Source organism: Halichoerus grypus, chromosome 4, assembly GCF_964656455.1.
Source record: "Halichoerus grypus chromosome 4, mHalGry1.hap1.1, whole genome shotgun sequence".
In the NCBI taxonomy this organism is placed as follows: domain Eukaryota; kingdom Metazoa; phylum Chordata; class Mammalia; order Carnivora; family Phocidae; genus Halichoerus; species Halichoerus grypus.
This window is the reverse complement of record NC_135715.1, coordinates 1,551,953-1,569,290: the sequence shown is the minus strand read 5'-3', so window position 1 is coordinate 1,569,290 and position 17,338 is coordinate 1,551,953. Positions and strand designations below refer to the sequence as shown.

The window sequence follows — 17,338 nt, the reverse complement described above, 5'->3', positions numbered from 1 at the left end:
GCCTCGCGGCGGCCCGGCGGGCACCGCCGACAGCTGGCTGACCTTGGCCGCGCCCGCTCCGCAGCCACAGCGGGTCAGCCCCGCTCGTGAGGCCCCGCGACAGGCTTGCGGCGGGGCCCAGGTCCCTGGGCAGAGGCCCGGGCGCCGGGGAAGCTTCCAGAGCACTGCGCGCGGAGGGCAGCGCGGGGCTGCGCGCGCTGTCGCCTGTGCCCGCGGGCGTCCGCAAAGGGTTTTGGGCAGAGGGCATCTGCAAAGGGTTTTGGGCGGAGGGCCGGGCAGGGGGAGGCCGGGGGAGACCCGGGTCGGGCGCGGGCACTCGCGCCAGTCCTTCCCAGGCCGCGCCCGCAGCGCCGGCCTGCTGTCCCCTTGCGGAATTCAGAGGCCGCGTCCCCGGCGCCCGGCCCCCGGTCCTGAGGCTGCACGCCCGCGTACACGGGGGCGCCCAGGCGCCAGACCGAGATGGAGGTTCAAACTCCACTTCACAGCCCCCATTGATAGGAGATACGGTTTGACATCTGTTTGCCAGAGTGTTTTGCACTTAGCCTAACACCCACTATTAAGTGACAAAACTGTGGCAGGCTGTCAAAGCCAGCTGACTGGCGGCTGCTCGGCTTACAAAAACCATTCAAATATTTGCAGGTTTTGAAGCTTTATGCAGTGTTGTACCCAATCTTTCAGTGATTTAACATGTAAAATATAAGTCAAAGTTTTAAATCTGGATTCCAAAATGTTTCCATTTTCCGTACAAAAGGAAAAAGCTTTCAGGGTGTCTGCTGGAATCGGTCCAATTCCAACGTGCCTTCTTGCTTCCCACCACCAGATTCCTGCACAAACCCGGTTTTTAAAAAAATGTCAAGGACCAAACTCTCTCTCCCTGTTGTCACTGACATCTCAGATGACAGAACTAAATTGCCTTAAACTCCAAGGGAACACAGTTTCTCAAAAGTAGATTTCAAAAAAAAAAAAAAAAAGTCCCCAGTAAAGCAACCTACCTGCTTTATTTTGCACTTGACAGTTACACCAATGTGCCTTTTGGGGAAAGCGATCTGCTGGGAAGAGTATCCCAGCTAACATCTGAGCTGTTCCTCAATTTCCAAAACACTACCTCCTGTCCCTGCACTTCTCAGTAGCTTAGTCCGATTAAGAAATAATTTGCAAATAACATAGTGTTTCTCTAGATTAAGGTCCATTGAGTAAAAGTCATGTGGGGTTTTTGTCTCCACAATTAGAGCCAGACAGAGAAGGATCTCCTGAAAACTGCAGCTGCAGGCAATGAAAAAAAAATTATCCTGCACTTGTCCAAGATAGATAGATAAGTACACACGTCCTGCTCCCTGGAACACGAGGGGGCCAGCAAGCACATGAGATGTTCCTATGCGCTATATTTGTACCTCTTTATTTTTTAAATGGTAGAGAGCTTTCCTTCTGGTGGGAGGGGATCATCAGTCCTTTGGGCAAAATGTGGGGTCATCATTTTCAGAAAGACAGTTAGCTTTTGATACATTTCCAGAGAGGATCAGAGGGTGCTGGTTTTAAGTCCCAAGTGCTGACATCTTTACACAGTTGGAGAGAGAGAGAGAGCACAGAAGAGAGAGAAGAGGAATGGGGTAGAGGGAAGACAGAGACACACAGAGAGAGACAGAGAGCACAGAAAAGAGAGGACAGAGAAGAGAGGAGGAAGTGGGGGGAGGGGTGCGCAGAGTTGTGGCTCCAGCCCAGGAGCCTTCTCAGATGTCCTCCTCCTCTGCCCGGCCGGTGGCGGGGCCCTGGGAGGGCGGCTGGGTCCTCCAAAGGGGTGGCCGGGGACTCTGCCTGCAGAGGGCTCCCCACCAGCCGCCGCGGAGCCTAAACGCCAGGCCGCCTGGCCGTGGCCACTTTTTACCTGGAGAGTTTTGTGTCCCCAACACTAGTCCTTAGGCACTGTCTTCCGTTCAGCAGCTGGGGGGTGCGGAGGGCATAGAAGTGCGTAGGAGAGGGAAGGGGGGGACAAGGCCAAGGTGTCCCCCGGGAGGGCGGGAGAACAAAGCTGAAGCTCCGTCCCCTAGAGGAGCGAGCCTGGGGCTGGGGCTTGGCGGGATGGGAGCAGGGGGCGGCGCTGATAACCCTAGGACGCGGCCGAGGGCACTCCGCACTGCGGGTGGGGCCTGACATCCTCCCACTCAGAGGCTGGAGAGCAGTTGGAGGCGAAAATCAGAAGCCTGCGTGATGACGGGAGTGACATCTATTTTATGGGGAGGGGGGCAAAGACTTCCGAGCGCCCGGGGCGGAGGCGCGGGGAGAAGAGGGTTCGGGTCACTGCAGTTTTGCTGAGCCCGACTTGGAGGCCAGGCCGGGACCGGGTGGGGTGAGGCGCCGAGGGATGGGGCCGAGGACGAGGGGCGCGGGGGGGCGCGGGGGGGCGCGGGGGGGCCGGGGGGGGACGGGGGCGCGGGGGCGCGGGGGGCGGGGGGGCGGCTCCACCTCCCGCTCAAAACGGCGTCGCAGCTGCTCGCGAACCAACTGCTCAATTCTATTCACTGTCGAGTAGGAACAAAAACGTGGCTATTTATTAGAATACTTGTTTGGTATTGTTCGGCGCCACACAAAAGACGTTGCATTATGTGCAGGGATCCCCCTTTTTCCAGAGAGAAACAATAACTTGAAATTGTCTTTAAAGTCTTCCCTATCAATAATAAATTTCATTTTCTTGTCCCTCTCGCCCGCAGCGTGTGTGTCTGGGAGGGTGTGCGCGAGGCGGGCGAGCCGCGTGTGCGTGTGCAGCGAGTGTGCGCGTGTGAGTGTGCGTGCGCGTGGCGCCGCGTCTGCGGTGCGGGCGCCGCCGGGAGCCGGCCGGCGGGGGTCCCCGGGCAGCGGCGCGTCGCGCGCGGAGCGGGCGGGCCACCCGGGCCCGAGGCGCAGGGCCGGCAGGTGCGGCGGGCGGAGCGCGGGGACCCGCCGGCGCGGGAGGAGGAACTCACTGTAAGTGCCTGAACTTGCGCGGGGCGGCTGGCCGCACGAGGCTGGGGAGGGGGCGTGAAAGGCGCGGGGAGGGGCGCGGTGTCTCCACGGCGACTTCCCGAAAGGCGTGTACTGCGTCCCCGCGGCTTCCGTCCCCGGGAGAGAACAGGTGGGTGGCCGTGGTGACCGCGGCGGGCTATTCTCGAGCCGGGGCGGGCGGGGGGGCATTTGTCATTTTCTACGCGGTACGTTCCCTCCTCCCTCCTTCTCGGCTTTTGGGATTGGCCGCCGCCCAATGGACCGAGACTTCTTTCTCTCTGGGTCGCCCTTTTTTGGGGAGGGCGGAGGACGGCGGGGCCAGCTCTCTGCGGGAGACCTGGCGGCGGCGGCGGCCCCCTTGTCGCGGCTCCGCGCCCTCGGCCTTGGCGCTGCGGGCTCGCGCTCTCGGTTGTGCGCTCCCGGCGGGCCGAGAACGAAAGCCGCGGGTGCAAAGTGCGTTTTAAAAATGAACGTGTAGAGCGTGTGCCATTTAGTGAGAGGTGTTTTGGGCAAAGAATCAATTTAACTTTGACTGACCGCGGTCTTGACTGTGTTAATACACACGTGTACACACACACACATACACACACACACACACACACCAATGAACAGAGAGCCCTTGACCTGCGTCGAACGCCCGGACCCACCCGGCGCCTGGCCGCGAACCCCGCGGGCGTGGCCGACGCCTAGATCCCGCCGGCGAGGGGAGCGCGCCCCGAGGTGGGGTCCGGGGTCCCCCGAAGCCCCGCCTGCTGAGCGGTGGAGGTGACCCCGACGCGGGCGCCCAGGCCCCCTCGGCGCTTCCTCCCTCCTCCTGCGAAATCGCTCCCGCTCGGCATCTCGGTCGGTACTACGCGGCGCTCGCCTGGGTCCTCCAAGCGCACAGCCGGGAGCCTCCCCACCCGCGCGGGTCCGCCGCCCGCTTCCGCCCCTATTTCCCAGGTTTGAGCCGCCCGCGGAGAGGAAAGGTCGCGAAGTTTCAAAGGTGAAATGGATTTTCGGCTGGGGCCGGTGCTGGAATGGACGGACCGGGCGGGGCCGGCCTGGCAGCCATCGACCGGGAACAGAACGGGGCTGGCTGCCTCAGCCTGCAAGAAACAGGTGTTTGAGCACGATAGCGGCCGCCAGTCAATTAACCCATTAAAAGCCCGCTTTACCGCATTGATTTCCCGGAGCGCGAGGGGCTGGCGTCCTGGAAGCCCCTTTGTGAAGGGCAAGGGCGCGAGGGGGAAGGGGGCTGCCCTGATGGCACCCCCAGTTAGCGCAAGGGACCCCCAAAGCCCTGAGCACCGCAGCGGTGTTGTCCAGGCGGCCAGGTCGGGGTCTTTCCTTACGCTGGAGTTGGGAAAGGAGGGGTCCTGCTCTGATCTACCCCAGGACCATGATCTTGTTCCCTAGGCCCCTTTCCCACCCAGCTCGGGGCTAGCGAAGTGGCAAGGGCACAGAAGTGCCCTGCGCCGGCCACTGTCCCAGACACACCCTACTGTGGCCGAGGACCCACGGTTAAGGCCGGGATCCACAGGGCAAGGAATACCGCCCCACCCCACCTCCCCTCGGTACTCCCAGGGTTCCTTCTCGGAGCAGCGTCTCTCCCGGAAGGGCGAGGCAGGCCGGGTAGCTGGGCCTGAGCATTTTCGAACACAGAGAATGCCAAGCATGCTCCCTGAAAGCGACAGAAAACGTCCAGGTGGCCTTGAGTTCTGGTCCTTTTTATTACTGGACAGGATGGAGCAAAAGACCGAGCCAGGCGTGGGAGTCGGCAGGTCAGGGGCTGGGGGATGGGGGACAGGATTGGGCTCGAAGGGCGAGGCCTCCCTCCGAGGACCCTGGGCGAACCCTGGGCTGCTAGACTTGCTGCCCACGGGCTCCCAGCCCGCCAGCAGAAGGAGGTGCTGGGGCTCTGCTCCAGGCGGCAGCCTACCTGCGCACTGGCAGAGGACCCAGTCTACCTGGGAAGGTGGGCAGTGAGTAGCCTCTCCTCCAGGAGCAAATGTGGCTGTGTGTTCTGAGGGTTGGACACAATTTTAGTCAAAATATAAAGCAAGCATAGACTTCGTACCCTTCAACCTGAGTACCCCTCCTCTGCTGCCCGGTGGGGCCCTTTGTCCTTTTGGGGCCACTCCCCAGAGCGGTGGGTGCCAGTCCAGGAGCAGGCAGTCCCTGAAGGGAGAGACAGCGCCCGCAGATGGTTGGAGAGGGGGGATCTTCCTTTAGCTGGTTTTGCAGGAAACTATGTTCACTCACTTTTTCCTCACTGCCCACAAGATTTAAGGTTCAAAGGTGCTCTAAAACAAGGCTGTTTCTCTCTCTGATCCGCGAAACCTCCTCCATCTCATTTTCATGGTGCCTGCTCCCCACGGTAGTTAGCGTCCTGTGGGGAAGGGGCATCCCTGGGGATGCTTTGGGGTTGCTGCAGGTCCTTCCCCATCCCTCCTGTCCAAAGGCTGCCACCCCAAATAATGACAAATGAATAATACAAGTGTGCTCTCCAGAAAGGCCCATACGGCCAGGTCGGCTCCGGGCCTTCACCCCGCGGGAGGGAAATCGGATTTCCCCTCTGAGGACAGCTGGTGTCTGTCCCCGCCAGGTAAGATAACCAGCATTCCAGTGCAGCCGGCGGGCCCTCTCTTAGGTCAGAGCGCAAGGCAGTGGTGCGAGCTTTGGAGCCCAATTCCACGGCTGGAAGATCTCAGCGGACCTACTTCTGTGTTTGCAGTTTTCTGGAGTAAGCAACACACGAAACTGAAAGGCTTGAAATTGTGTCAAAGTGATGTTTTAATCTCACTGAAAAGTGTATTAAAGGACAAGATGTAATTTATGTGAGACGCTTCGATGAAAGGAGAGATTGGAGTGGATGGTCCTTTCACTCCTGTGAACCCCGTGTCATGTTGATATTGAAGCCTGTGTAGCTAATCTAATTTGCAATAACAGGGATGGCCTGTAAGAAAAAGCATCTCTGATTTCACTTTATTTCTTTTCATTAGAAATTCCTTATGACTTGTCTCCTCTTGTGAGTGATGCCTTTTCTATGTGGGGCTAATGAGAGAATGTGATACAGGGCTCTCTCCTGCTCCCCGCAGCTCTTTCCTGCAAACGCCCCTGGTCACCGGCTCACCTGGCCTCGCCTGGACCCGGTGGGGTCGCTGCCGCGGCTTGAAAGAGCGGTTCTCAGCTCTGCAGAAAGGAACCTCGGCAGCCAGACCTGCTGGCCCTGTGCGTTCACCTGCAGGGGCTGCTTGCCTCTCCCAAGGACTTTGGCTTTAGAAGTTAGCTCAAGCAGAGGTCCTGTATTCTCAGATCTTTACATTCTACAAATTTTAATTTGAATAGTTAGGAAGCTCCCCCCATCCCGGAAAGTTTGATCTTTGATGAGTCTTTACAGGAGCTTAGAAAACCAAACACACCTACTGTCAGAGGAGGTGCTTTGTGTTCTTATTATCACATGGGACACAAGCATTCTTTACCAATAAAAACCTACACGCGTTAGAAAATTACAACTTTTGTACAATGTAACAAGGTGTATTCAAACTGTTAATTATGGGGGTTTGTGTAAATGAAACTTTACCAGTGACCCATTTAATTTTGTGGTAATTACTGACAAAATAAGACAAGGATGAATCACAATGCAGTAGATTTATCTTGGAGGAGACTGTTGCGCTGAGTGAGGCAGTTAAGCCGAGGAGTAAGACAAAATCTGCCGGGGGGTGGGGGGTGTTGCAGAAATATAAAAAGTACATAAAAAACACACTGTGAAGTCATTCGGATGAAAACAGCAGAAAAGGCGACTCAGGTGGCCTCCTAGAAAAGCCCATCAGCATTTTAGAGGCGCCGGCATTCTCTCCTCAAACTCCCAGGCTCCGGCGCCGTCGGGCAGCTGTGCGGATCCGCGGACTTGAGCAGACTTTGGCGGGTCCTGCGAGGCGGGGGCTCTTCCAGCCCGGCCTCGGCTCTGGGCCGCACGCGCCCCCGGGAGGACAGGCGGGACGGCGCAGCGGCCACCGCGGGCCACCGGGGCAGGCGGGCGCGGAGGGGAGGGGCGCCGACGCCCCCCGCCCCCCCCCGGCCCAGCTCGCTCTCCGCACGCGCGTCTGGCGGCCGTCGCCTTCCCGGCTTCCTCGCAGGGCTTCCAGGGACCCGTCGAGGCCGGGGACGCGGGGCCGGCGGCGGCCTCTGGTCAAGCTCCGCCTGCGGCCCCGGCTTGGCCCAGGCCCACCCCGCCAGGCCGCGGGGCACTAGGCCGGGTCCTCACCCGAGCCGCTCGCTCGCCAGGCTGTTAATCGGTGTGGACACGAGAATGCGGGCAGCGGGCCGTGCCCCCCGGCGTCGGCGGCCCTGGGCCGGGGACGCTGGGCCCTCCCGGCTGGCGGCCCGCGCGGGCGAGGGGTGGGAGCCCGGGCAGAGCCCGTCGCGGCTTTAAAGGCCGCCCAGCACCAGTGCGCGCCGGAGCTGCGCTCGGCCCGGCTCTCCGCCTCACTGGTCTGGGGGCTGAGTGGGGGCCCCCTCGAGGGGACGCCAGCGTCCAAGCGTACGGGGCAGGTGGCCGAGATTCTGGGGGGAAAGTTTCCCACAGAAGGGCCGGGCGGGCCGAGCGGCAGGAGGAGCCCGCGCTCGCGGGCGGCGAGGCCCAGGAGGCCTGGCACCCCGCGGCCGCCCAGCTTCGCGCCCGGCCCGCCGCCCTCCCTCCCGAGCGCCCGCAGCTCCGCCCGGGCCGAGGGCGCGAGGCTCCCCTCGGGTCCCAGTGTTTCCCTCCCCTTGTCTTCTCTCTCTCATTCATAAACCTGGTGGCTACACACGCAGCTTGAATATTGACGTCTCTCCCCCAACAGCTCTGCCGTTAACCCAATTACAGAATTCATCAAGAACTGTGTTGAATTATCTCTTTCCATACAGTATCAGCATTAGCCTAATTAAAAGCTATAATGTCTGATATAATGATTAAATCGTTAGCTCTGCTGTAGGGAAGCAATATTTTGTTTTCCCTTCAATTAGAAGCTGATTGAGGTTTTCAGAGCAGGTCAGCTGTGAAATTTGAATTATATGTGTGAGTACTGCTCACAGGGTGAGCCCCTACTCGAAAGCTCCCAGAGATTCTCCAAATGCTTTCACCCGGAGAGCTAGGAGGCACAAAGCAGCACACACGCACGCACACACACACGGGTGCTTGCTCTTCAGTGTGAATTTACGGGCCCCCACACTGACGGCTGGGGAGAAAGCCGCGCTCGCTTCCGAGGGGAAGGGCTTCACTCGCCCTCTCCTGCAGACGCGGCAGGCGCAGCCCTCCACACCCGGGCGCTCCCAGCGGAAGGAGCGGACGGCGGACCTGCGCGCCCAGGGCCGCGGCACGGGTCCCCTGCTCTGTTGCTCCCCCTAAATGGCACAGATGCCCTACGAGCGGTTCTTTTTCTTCTCCTTCTTCTTTCCCCTCTTCCACGACTAGTTTTTTCCCCTTTAAAAGAAAGAAAAAAATCCACAAAGAAACTTTTGTGCTACTTTGGCTCGGTTGGCTTTGTTTGGGAACAACGGGCCAAGTTAGCAGGGTCAGGGCGCGGAGGGGGCCCGAGGGCGCCCGGGGATCCGGGACAGACAAGCGCCCCCCAGCCTTCCCCCGCGCACCCCGGCTCGAAAAGCCCCGAAGGCGCGCGCCGAGCCCTGGAGCGGCGCGCAGGCTGCCGGAGCCGGGAACCGGGCGCGGCGGCGGAGAGCGGGGGCCGGAGGCCGGCAGCTCCGCGAGGCGGCGAGGGCGGCGGCGGCCAGCAGACGGCGATCGCGGCCCGCGCTCCCGCGGCTCCGGGCAGGGGGGAAGCGCGGCCTCCGCCGCCGCCCTCCCGGCGCTGTCCCCCTCCAGCGGCGCCCGCCGGCGCCGCCGTCCCTCCCGCCTCTCCTCGGCCTGCGCCTCCTGTCGGCAGAGACGACCTCGAGGGCCTGAGCGGCCTCCGGGTCTTCCCTCTTCTCCTCGCCCGCGCTCGCTCGCTCTGCCGCATTCTCCTCCTCCCCGCTCGCTCTCCTTCCCCGATCACTTTTTTCTCTCCCCAAATCCGGCCTTGAATTGGCGGCTCCCTCCCTCAGGATTTGCCTCTCTGGACTCTGGTCTGAGCCCTTTGGGGCGACACCAGACCTGCAAGGCTGCGCCCCGGGCGGTGCGCGGAGGCGTCTACGCAGGGCCTCGGTTGTCCACGCGTCCCGGAAGCCGCGGGAGCTCAGCTGTGGGCGGGCAGCGGCCGGCGGTCTGCGCGCATCCCCCGGGCGGGTGTGCCCAGGACGGGCCGGCTGCGCCAAGGCCGCCTCAGACAGGCGTTTTTAGGCTTCGCGGCTCCCCTACGGTGACCTTTCACCAACTTCCGTCCCCACCCCCCAACTCCTGACCTGCCCATCTCTCCACTTGCTGGGAGCTTTAGACTGGCGCTGGTACGGAAAGTCACCTCTAGGTGCCTGAAAGGTAGCTCTCCTTTAAAGAGTGCTAGGGGCAATCTACAGGGGATTCTGTGCACAGTGACCCTCTCTGCTCCCGGGATTTCTCCTAAGCACAACCACAGGGAGGGGGGAAAAGCCAGAGCCAAAAGTTTTAGTTACTCCACAAAAACAGTTTACGCTAATGGTGTTAGAAGTCCAGAGATCTATTTATTTGAGAGTCAAGGGCTTTTGTATAATTGCCTAAATACATCACACACATATATATGCATATATTCGGTATGTTTATACACCTATGTACACACATGCATCTATCCTGCCTGAACACATGTATGTTTATGTATGCATATATTCATGTGTATGTACTCAGCATGTATACACACACATATATACACGTATGCACATATATTCTGTGTGTACACACATATGCATACATAAGCATATGTGTGTGTATCATTTCCTCTGAGGAGGCTTGGATGTGAATTTCCTTTCAGATCATGCCCACAAGTTAAATAAAAGAACGGGAAGTATCTTTACTTATCCATATTTCCGAGTTGATCTTCATTTTGGCATTTTGAGCGGAGAGATACGATGAAGTCTCTGAGAAGCCAAAGAGCCAATGTGGTCAATCAACAGCAAAGGAATCCCTCAGTCAGGGCCTGGGCCCTGACATCACGGGGAAATAGTGTAGTCTGTCTTCAAACCCCTCAGTGCCCAACCTTGGAGAAGCCCTCAGTGTGAAGGAGGCCCCTGCCAACCTGGTGGGGCGTGGGAGGGAGTAACAAAACTGGGGAGAGGAGGTGTTCTTCAAACTGGTTTTTGGACCGTTTCCTCTCCTTTTAAAGAGCCACTGGGGAGAGGGGTCAGAAGGAGCAAGCAATTGAGGCTCCCAAAAGCCATTACGGCAGGAGGTGATACAACGCTCCTCAGCCTCCATGCCAGGATGGAAGGCACGGAGAGGTCTGGCACTCACCGCCCTGCCACTGCCTAATTGGCACAGGCGACTGCTGCCAATCATCTATCGCTTGGCAACAAGTTACACCTGCGGCTCTGGTTTAATGCTTCTGCACGTGGGCACCCAGAGAGTGTGCACCCGCCTGGGCCCAGGGAACATCTCGTCACTAAAAAGGGCTTATGGAGAGCGCCCTGAACGCTGAGCACTAGCATGATCTCACACAAGGCTAAACCATTTACCTCCTATTTAGAGGCTCTGGAAAACAAGGGTAACATCGTATTTGGAAACAATTTTCAGGACTATGGTAGAAAGAAACCAGACCGTTTCAAAGTCGGCTATCCAAGTTCCCCAAAGCATAAAGCATTCCTGCAATGCTAACTGGAGTGCAGGGTGTTTATAAAATAAATTGCTCCATTGATATGGAAAATAATGTGCCAAGCCTGACTCACACAAAGCATTTTCAGGGGGTCTTAGGCTATTTAGTTTAAAATCTAAATTGAAAAGCAGAGGAAAAGAAATCTTTCAATTGCTAAGTGGATAATATAGTTTATAATTTGTAAACCATTTCCTTTATTTCAGTCTTGCTGACTTTCCATAACACACTGGATTTCACTGCACACCCATCGCCTCCTAAATTATCAAAAGAAAAACGGGGCTGTAGCATTCTTAAACAATATTCTTGTTCTTTTTTTGTTCACTCACAATGTAACTGATATTTGGAGGTAGCGCATACAACAAATCAAAAGGTTTAACAAACTGGATTGATGAAATGAGAAGGTAGTTGAAAACCAAGTTTATAACCTAGATCTTTAGTGAAAAATTAAATACAAAATGACGTTTCCTTTCTAATATAATTATGTATTATTTGATGAGTTCACTATGAAACGCTGAATGGCCTGAAACGGAAGCAGTTCAATCTGCAGGGACCAATTTGCTGTTGCACTGCATACCGTAGCAACCTTGAAATAGTAACAAAAAGGCTACAGTAACAATCATAGTAATTGAGAAGAGGGAAAGGAGGATCCCTGCACCATGGACAAGCAATAGGGTCAGGATATTCACAACCTCAGAATTTTTTTTTAAATGGGGGGGGTGGGGGGTAAGGTGTCACGTAGTCACTACCCAGCATACTTAAACATCCGTATTAGCACGCTCAGGGCCACCCTCATCCTTACACGTTTACTTCCACTACGGGACGGTCAGTCACGCCGCTTTGCTTAGGCTCGGCTTTACCCACCCGCAGTCCCCTAAGCACCTCCCTCTGCGGTGCTACACGGGCGCCCGCGTGGAGTACGCATGAGGGATGCTGGGGCTCAACGGACTCTTTGCAGGAAGTCTTTGGGCCACTTGCTCATCGTTCGGACGGAAACAGTAGCGTGAGGGCGATGGTGGGGGCTTTGAGATTGGGTTTGGAAATCTCTTGTGCGTCCCCAACTGGAAGACACTTTAAAGTTTAGGAATTATAACCGCAGGTGGGGCCTTCCTCCTCCCAAGAACCAGGCCTTTCGTTCGCATAATGTAGGAAAACGGCATTTGCTGCTTAGTCGTGAGGCCCCATTTTCCCCGTTCGGTGTCCAGTGGGCCCTACTCCGTTCACAGTTTTCACAGTTCTTGGGCAAACAAATGCTGGAAGATTCGCTCCAGAAGAGCGTGGGATCCATCATTCTTTTGCGATTTAAACAAACTTTTTCAACTGTTGTTGAGTTGCTACTAAATTCCAGATAGATCTTGTTTCCGAGCTCCCTAGCAATTTCTTTTTAGGAGGAAAAAGCTAAATTGAGAAGAGTACGAGCCTATAACCCCCAAGCTCATTAGAAGACCCTCAAAAAAAAAAAAAAAAAAGTTCAGGGCTGATGCTAAAAGCAGCAATGGAGCCAAGTCGGACAAAACGCCCCCCCCCCCCGGGGGGGATTCTTAGGGCCTGGATGGGAAGGCCTTCCTACGAGAGGGGGCACTGGAGAACTTCTCACACGCGGCGGCGGAGCAGGTATCCCTGGGAGGGTCTCATAGAAGAACCCGTGGGGGGCTTTCGAGTTGCGGGTCTCAGACGCCCCCCACTACCTCCGGCTCCGGAGGGCGCGCCTGTCCCTCCCAGGCCTCGGGGCCTGCGGGGGGTGAGGTTCTCGCCACGGTCCCAACTTTCCCCTCCCCAGCAAGCGCAGAGTTGGCCGGCGGGGGTGCAGAGAAGCTGGGTCTTCGCTGCACTCGTTTAAACAAGGCTCCAGGCTGTATCCCCACCCCACCCCCCCGCCCCTCCTACCGCTCTTCCTCCCGCCCCGAACGATTCTTTTCTTCGTCTCCGCTTTTAAACCCAACCTTAATCGTTCGGAGCGCGCGGGCGGGAGAGGCGAGGAGGGCGAGCTCGGGGTTTGCCGCCGCCGCGCGCGCTCAGGAAGCAGCGTGGCTGTGCCCCCTCCCAGGCCTCCTTCCCCCTCCTTCCTGCCCCTGCTCCCCCTCCTTCCTCCCCTCCTCCCGCCCCGCCGCCCGCGCCCCGAGCATCTACTCCCTCCCCACGTCAGTCGCCAGCGCGCCATGCAAATCACCGCCGCCGCCGGCTCCCATTGGCCGCGGTGCGCTCATTTAATGGCAGCCCGGGCCCGGCGTATGGCTGCTGGGCCCCGCGCGCCGCCGGCCCCGCGTGCGCCTCCGCTCCGAGCGCACGGCCTCGGGCAGGCAGTGGGCAGCCAGTCCCGGGCTCGGCGGCCCCGCTCGCAGGCCCTCTCCGCGCGCCTGCGCTCCCAGCGCTGCCCCCTGCCCCCCTCCCCAACGGCCCCCCTCCGCGCCCCCCTCGGCGCCTCGCTCCCCCCGGGCACCTGGGACCGGCACATGCCCAGCGCACGCGGCGCGCCGCGCTGCTAGAAGTTGCAGCCCCGGAGTTGGAGGCCGCCGAGGACCCAGTGCAGGAGGAAGGCGGCAGCGCGCGGCGGCGGCCGGCGAAGAGGAGGCAGAGAGCCCCCGGCCAGGCCCCGCGCACCGCTCGCGTCCCGACAAGTGGAGCTGCAACTTGGCCGCCACTGCACCTGTTTGCACCGCTCCGCCGAGGCGACAGGGCTGCGGCGGCGGCGACCCCGGCCATCGCCCTCTCCGGCAAGTGGTTTGAGCACGAGGAGAAACTTTGCACCTGTGAGCCGGACCTGCGCTGAGTGCGTGTGTTTTCGCCTCTTGTCCTGTCGTCGTTGCTTCCGCCTGCCCCGTCCTTCTCTCCGGTAGGACTTCAACCCCCTCCCCACGTCTCGCCCTGTTCCACTGAGCCCCTCTCCATCCTCCACCCCCGGCCGTCTATGCTCCCGGCCCTCCCCGCGCGGTGCCGGTGAACCCGCGGGCCGCCCCGATGTACAGCATGATGATGGAGACCGACCTGCACTCGCCTGGCGGCGCCCAGGCCCCCACGAACCTGTCGGGCCCGGCCGGGGCGGGCGGCGGCGGCGGGGGCGGCGGGGGCGGCGGCGGCGGCGGCGGGGTCGCCAAGGCCAACCAGGACCGGGTCAAGCGGCCCATGAACGCCTTCATGGTGTGGTCCCGCGGGCAGCGGCGCAAGATGGCCCAGGAGAACCCCAAGATGCACAACTCGGAGATCAGCAAGCGCCTGGGCGCCGAGTGGAAGGTCATGTCCGAGGCCGAGAAGCGGCCGTTCATCGACGAGGCCAAGCGGCTGCGCGCGCTGCACATGAAGGAGCACCCGGATTACAAGTACCGGCCGCGCCGCAAGACCAAGACGCTGCTCAAGAAGGACAAGTACTCGCTGGCCGGCGGGCTGCTGGCGGCCGGCGCGGGCGGCGGCGGCGCGGCCGTGGCCATGGGCGTGGGCGTGGGTGTGGGCGCGGCGGCCGTGGGCCAGCGCCTCGAGAGCCCCGGCGGCGCGGCGGGCGGCGGCTACGCGCACGTCAACGGCTGGGCCAACGGCGCCTACCCCGGCTCGGTGGCGGCGGCGGCGGCGGCCGCGGCCATGATGCAGGAGGCGCAGCTGGCCTACGGGCAGCACCCGGGCGCGGGGGGCGCGCACCCGCACGCGCACCCGGCGCACCCGCACCCGCACCACCCGCACGCGCACCCGCACAACCCGCAGCCCATGCACCGCTACGACATGGGCGCGCTGCAGTACAGCCCCATCTCCAACTCGCAGGGCTACATGAGCGCCTCGCCCTCGGGCTACGGCGGCCTCCCCTACGGCGCCGCGGCCGCCGCCGCCGCCGCCGCGGGCGGCGCGCACCAGAACTCGGCCGTGGCGGCGGCGGCGGCGGCGGCGGCCGCGTCGTCGGGCGCCCTGGGCGCGCTGGGCTCGCTCGTCAAGTCCGAGCCGAGCGGCAGCCCGCCCGCCCCGGCGCACTCGCGGGCGCCGTGCCCCGGGGACCTGCGCGAGATGATCAGCATGTACTTGCCCGCCGGCGAGAGCGGCGACCCCGCGGCAGCCGCGGCGGCGGCGGCGCAGAGCCGGCTGCACTCGCTGCCGCAGCACTACCAGGGCGCGGGCGCGGGCGTCAACGGCACGGTGCCCCTGACGCACATTTAGGGACGCGGGGACACTGCGGCCCGCGCCCACGGCGCGCGAGGGGGAGCGCGCGGCCCGCCCGGGCGGCCTGGCTTTTGTACAGACGTTTCCACGTTCTTGTAAAGAGGAAAACACTGGCGACCGACGCGGGTGACCCGCGCCCCCACCTCCCCTTTCCGGGAGCTCCTGGGGACCGCCAGGCGCGCACGCAGCCTGCGGTCTACACTGACTTCGGTGTTTTCTGGAGACTTTTTGTACAGTATTTATCATTCACGGAGGAGGCAGAAGGCGTTTTCTTTGCTCGAGGGGACAAAGACCAAACCAAGTGAGAGGCGACTCCAACTTTTCTAGCGCGGCCGGCGCGCCCACTCGCACCCTGCATCGCTTCCTGACGCCTTCGGTTACCCTAGACCCGGTGCCGGGGAGCTGTTCTCATTTGTTATCGGTGTAGTAAGGCAGAGCAAACACTTACGAGTTTTTTGTAGTTGTTACCGCTTTCTTGGGTTGGTTTGTTAATTTATACAAAGAGATCTCCCCACTCCTTTCAAATGGCAGCGTTATATTCTGGGTTTTGTAAAACTTTCTGTATCTGAGCATTTCCATTTTTTTGTTTTGTTTTGTATTATTTCTTGTAAATGCATTGTGAAATTTTTATTTTAGGCGTTGCGGTGTGGGGAGGGGGATTCAGATTATGTACATAATTTCCTAAAAAAGCCTTTCTTCTAAAAATGAAAAAAGACCTCTCCTTAAAAAAAAAAAAAATGCATCGAGTTTTGAGTCAATAAATTTAAGAGAGAGAAAAAAAAGCCCAGTTTTCCCCCACAATGTGGAACTTGCTGATTTTATATGCATGTTTTGTGAGCTCAAAATACAATTAGTAAATCTGACGAAGGAGAAAGAAATTATCAGCATAAACTGAAAGTGAGGGATCCTCAGGGGGGAGGGTACGATCTTCACGGAGCTTCTTTCAGTGGAAGGGAAGAAAGTTTAAATCGATAGATTATTTTGTAGCGTTTACAGTGTTAATATGGATCAAGAAATAATTACCAGGATAAAAAAAAAAAAACCACCCCTCATTTTATAGTCTGGCCCTTTGGTGTGTTGTTTCTAACTGCGGGCGGACACTGGCGGGCTCTGCGTCCTCCAGCGGGCCTGGGATCTTCCCCAGTTTGGTCTGGAGGAGGAAGACCCCAATGGCGGGACCAAGCTACGGGTGGATGACAAAGACCACCGCGGGGTTACTGATGCCCCCAATTCCCCTGCAATTAGCAAGATTGCAAATGGAATTTATCTGAATTTGACTCAAGGAAACACTCTTTGGACCAAAATGTACTGCAACCGAGCCCACTCCGTCCCTCCTCAGCCCCTCCCTCTGGCTTATTTCTCCTTGGGAAAGGGCACAATGATCTTGAATTCTCTCTCTCCGCCCCTACCCCACACACACTCACTGGACCACCCCCCCATCCCCGGCGTGAACTGGGATACACAAAATGTGATGTTTATTATTCCTCATGAGATCGGAGGGTGTTTGATGCTTTAAATTTTTTAATTATATTTTTTCTAGGTGTTTATGGGTACATTGCAGTTTTTTTTCTGGAATTTAAAGTTTTCTGTAAAACTTTGTCTTCAAGTAATCTGACAGCATTAAATATTGCATTTAAAAGTTACACTGTAGCAAATACATTTTGAAATTAGTCACAGCATAGAGATGAAATTATATTTTTGGGAAAAAAAAAAGCCTTTAGGCCACATCAAAACATGTTGATTTCATCAGCCTTAGGCCTCCCCTTCATTTTCTTTTCTTGTCCTGGAATGAGCATAGTCTATCTATCCAAAAATGGGCCTATGCTAGCAGGTTAATGAGAACCACATTCAGCCTGCATTGGAGAATAGCTTTAAGTAAAATGTTAACCTGGCAATTGACATGTGTAATTTTTTGGAGTCATTTTGGTAATTTTGCTTAAACCATGCATTTTTTAAAGTGACTGCAAAAATCTCAAGAATGATGTCCACTGCTTCTTTCTAACAAGATAATAAAGTCCCCTCTTTTTTCTTCCTTTTTTTTTTTTTTTAAAGCTTTAGAAATCTGAAGTTATTTGGATCTATATGGATTGCTGAGTGGATCAGCATCATGAGATAGTCAGGGAATAAATGAATGAATGCCACACACAGTCTCCTCTGGGAGATGCTCTGGGAAATTCTGTAATGCTCTGTTAATTCACCACACCCAGCTTAAGGAGCAGGCCACATTGACTCTGAGATGTGCAACTAGATAGACTCTCTGGGTTCTTTTGCTAACTCCTAATCTCAGCGTCCACCTGCATTTACTAAGGTGGCAGACAGATGTGTGGCCATGCTCACATATGTGTGCACCCGGCTTTGTATCTGGGCTCAGCTGTTGGCCTCCGAGTCTTAGCTCATCACACTATTAGTAATGTGGGTCACACTGGAAGTGCTTCAGACTAAAAAGTTTAGCAGTATGCAGGAGTTCCAGGCAGAGCTGGCCCTTG

At 58.0% G+C, this 17,338-nt stretch overlaps 1 protein-coding gene and 1 long non-coding RNA gene across 5 annotated transcripts in view; both read left to right on the top strand.

Moving 5' to 3' along the window:
* LOC118534215 (uncharacterized) overlaps positions 1 to 17,338 on the top strand; it is a 207,261-nt gene that overhangs the window by 140,619 nt on the left and 49,304 nt on the right. Inside the window, exon 1 of one of the 4 annotated variants that reach the window (XR_013446823.1) lies at positions 2,824 to 2,958. The exons of the other annotated variants lie outside the window; for them this stretch is intronic. This is a non-coding gene — a long non-coding RNA (uncharacterized LOC118534215). Of the gene's footprint in view, positions 1 to 2,823; positions 2,959 to 17,338 lie in introns of those variants that run through there. 4 annotated transcript variants of the gene reach the window in all.
* On the top strand, positions 13,158 to 15,634 carry SOX1 (SRY-box transcription factor 1). Its single transcript, XM_036089929.2, has one exon. It carries the CDS (start codon positions 13,671 to 13,673, stop codon positions 14,847 to 14,849), a length of 1,179 nt encoding a protein of 392 aa, XP_035945822.2. The 5' UTR covers positions 13,158 to 13,670; the 3' UTR covers positions 14,850 to 15,634.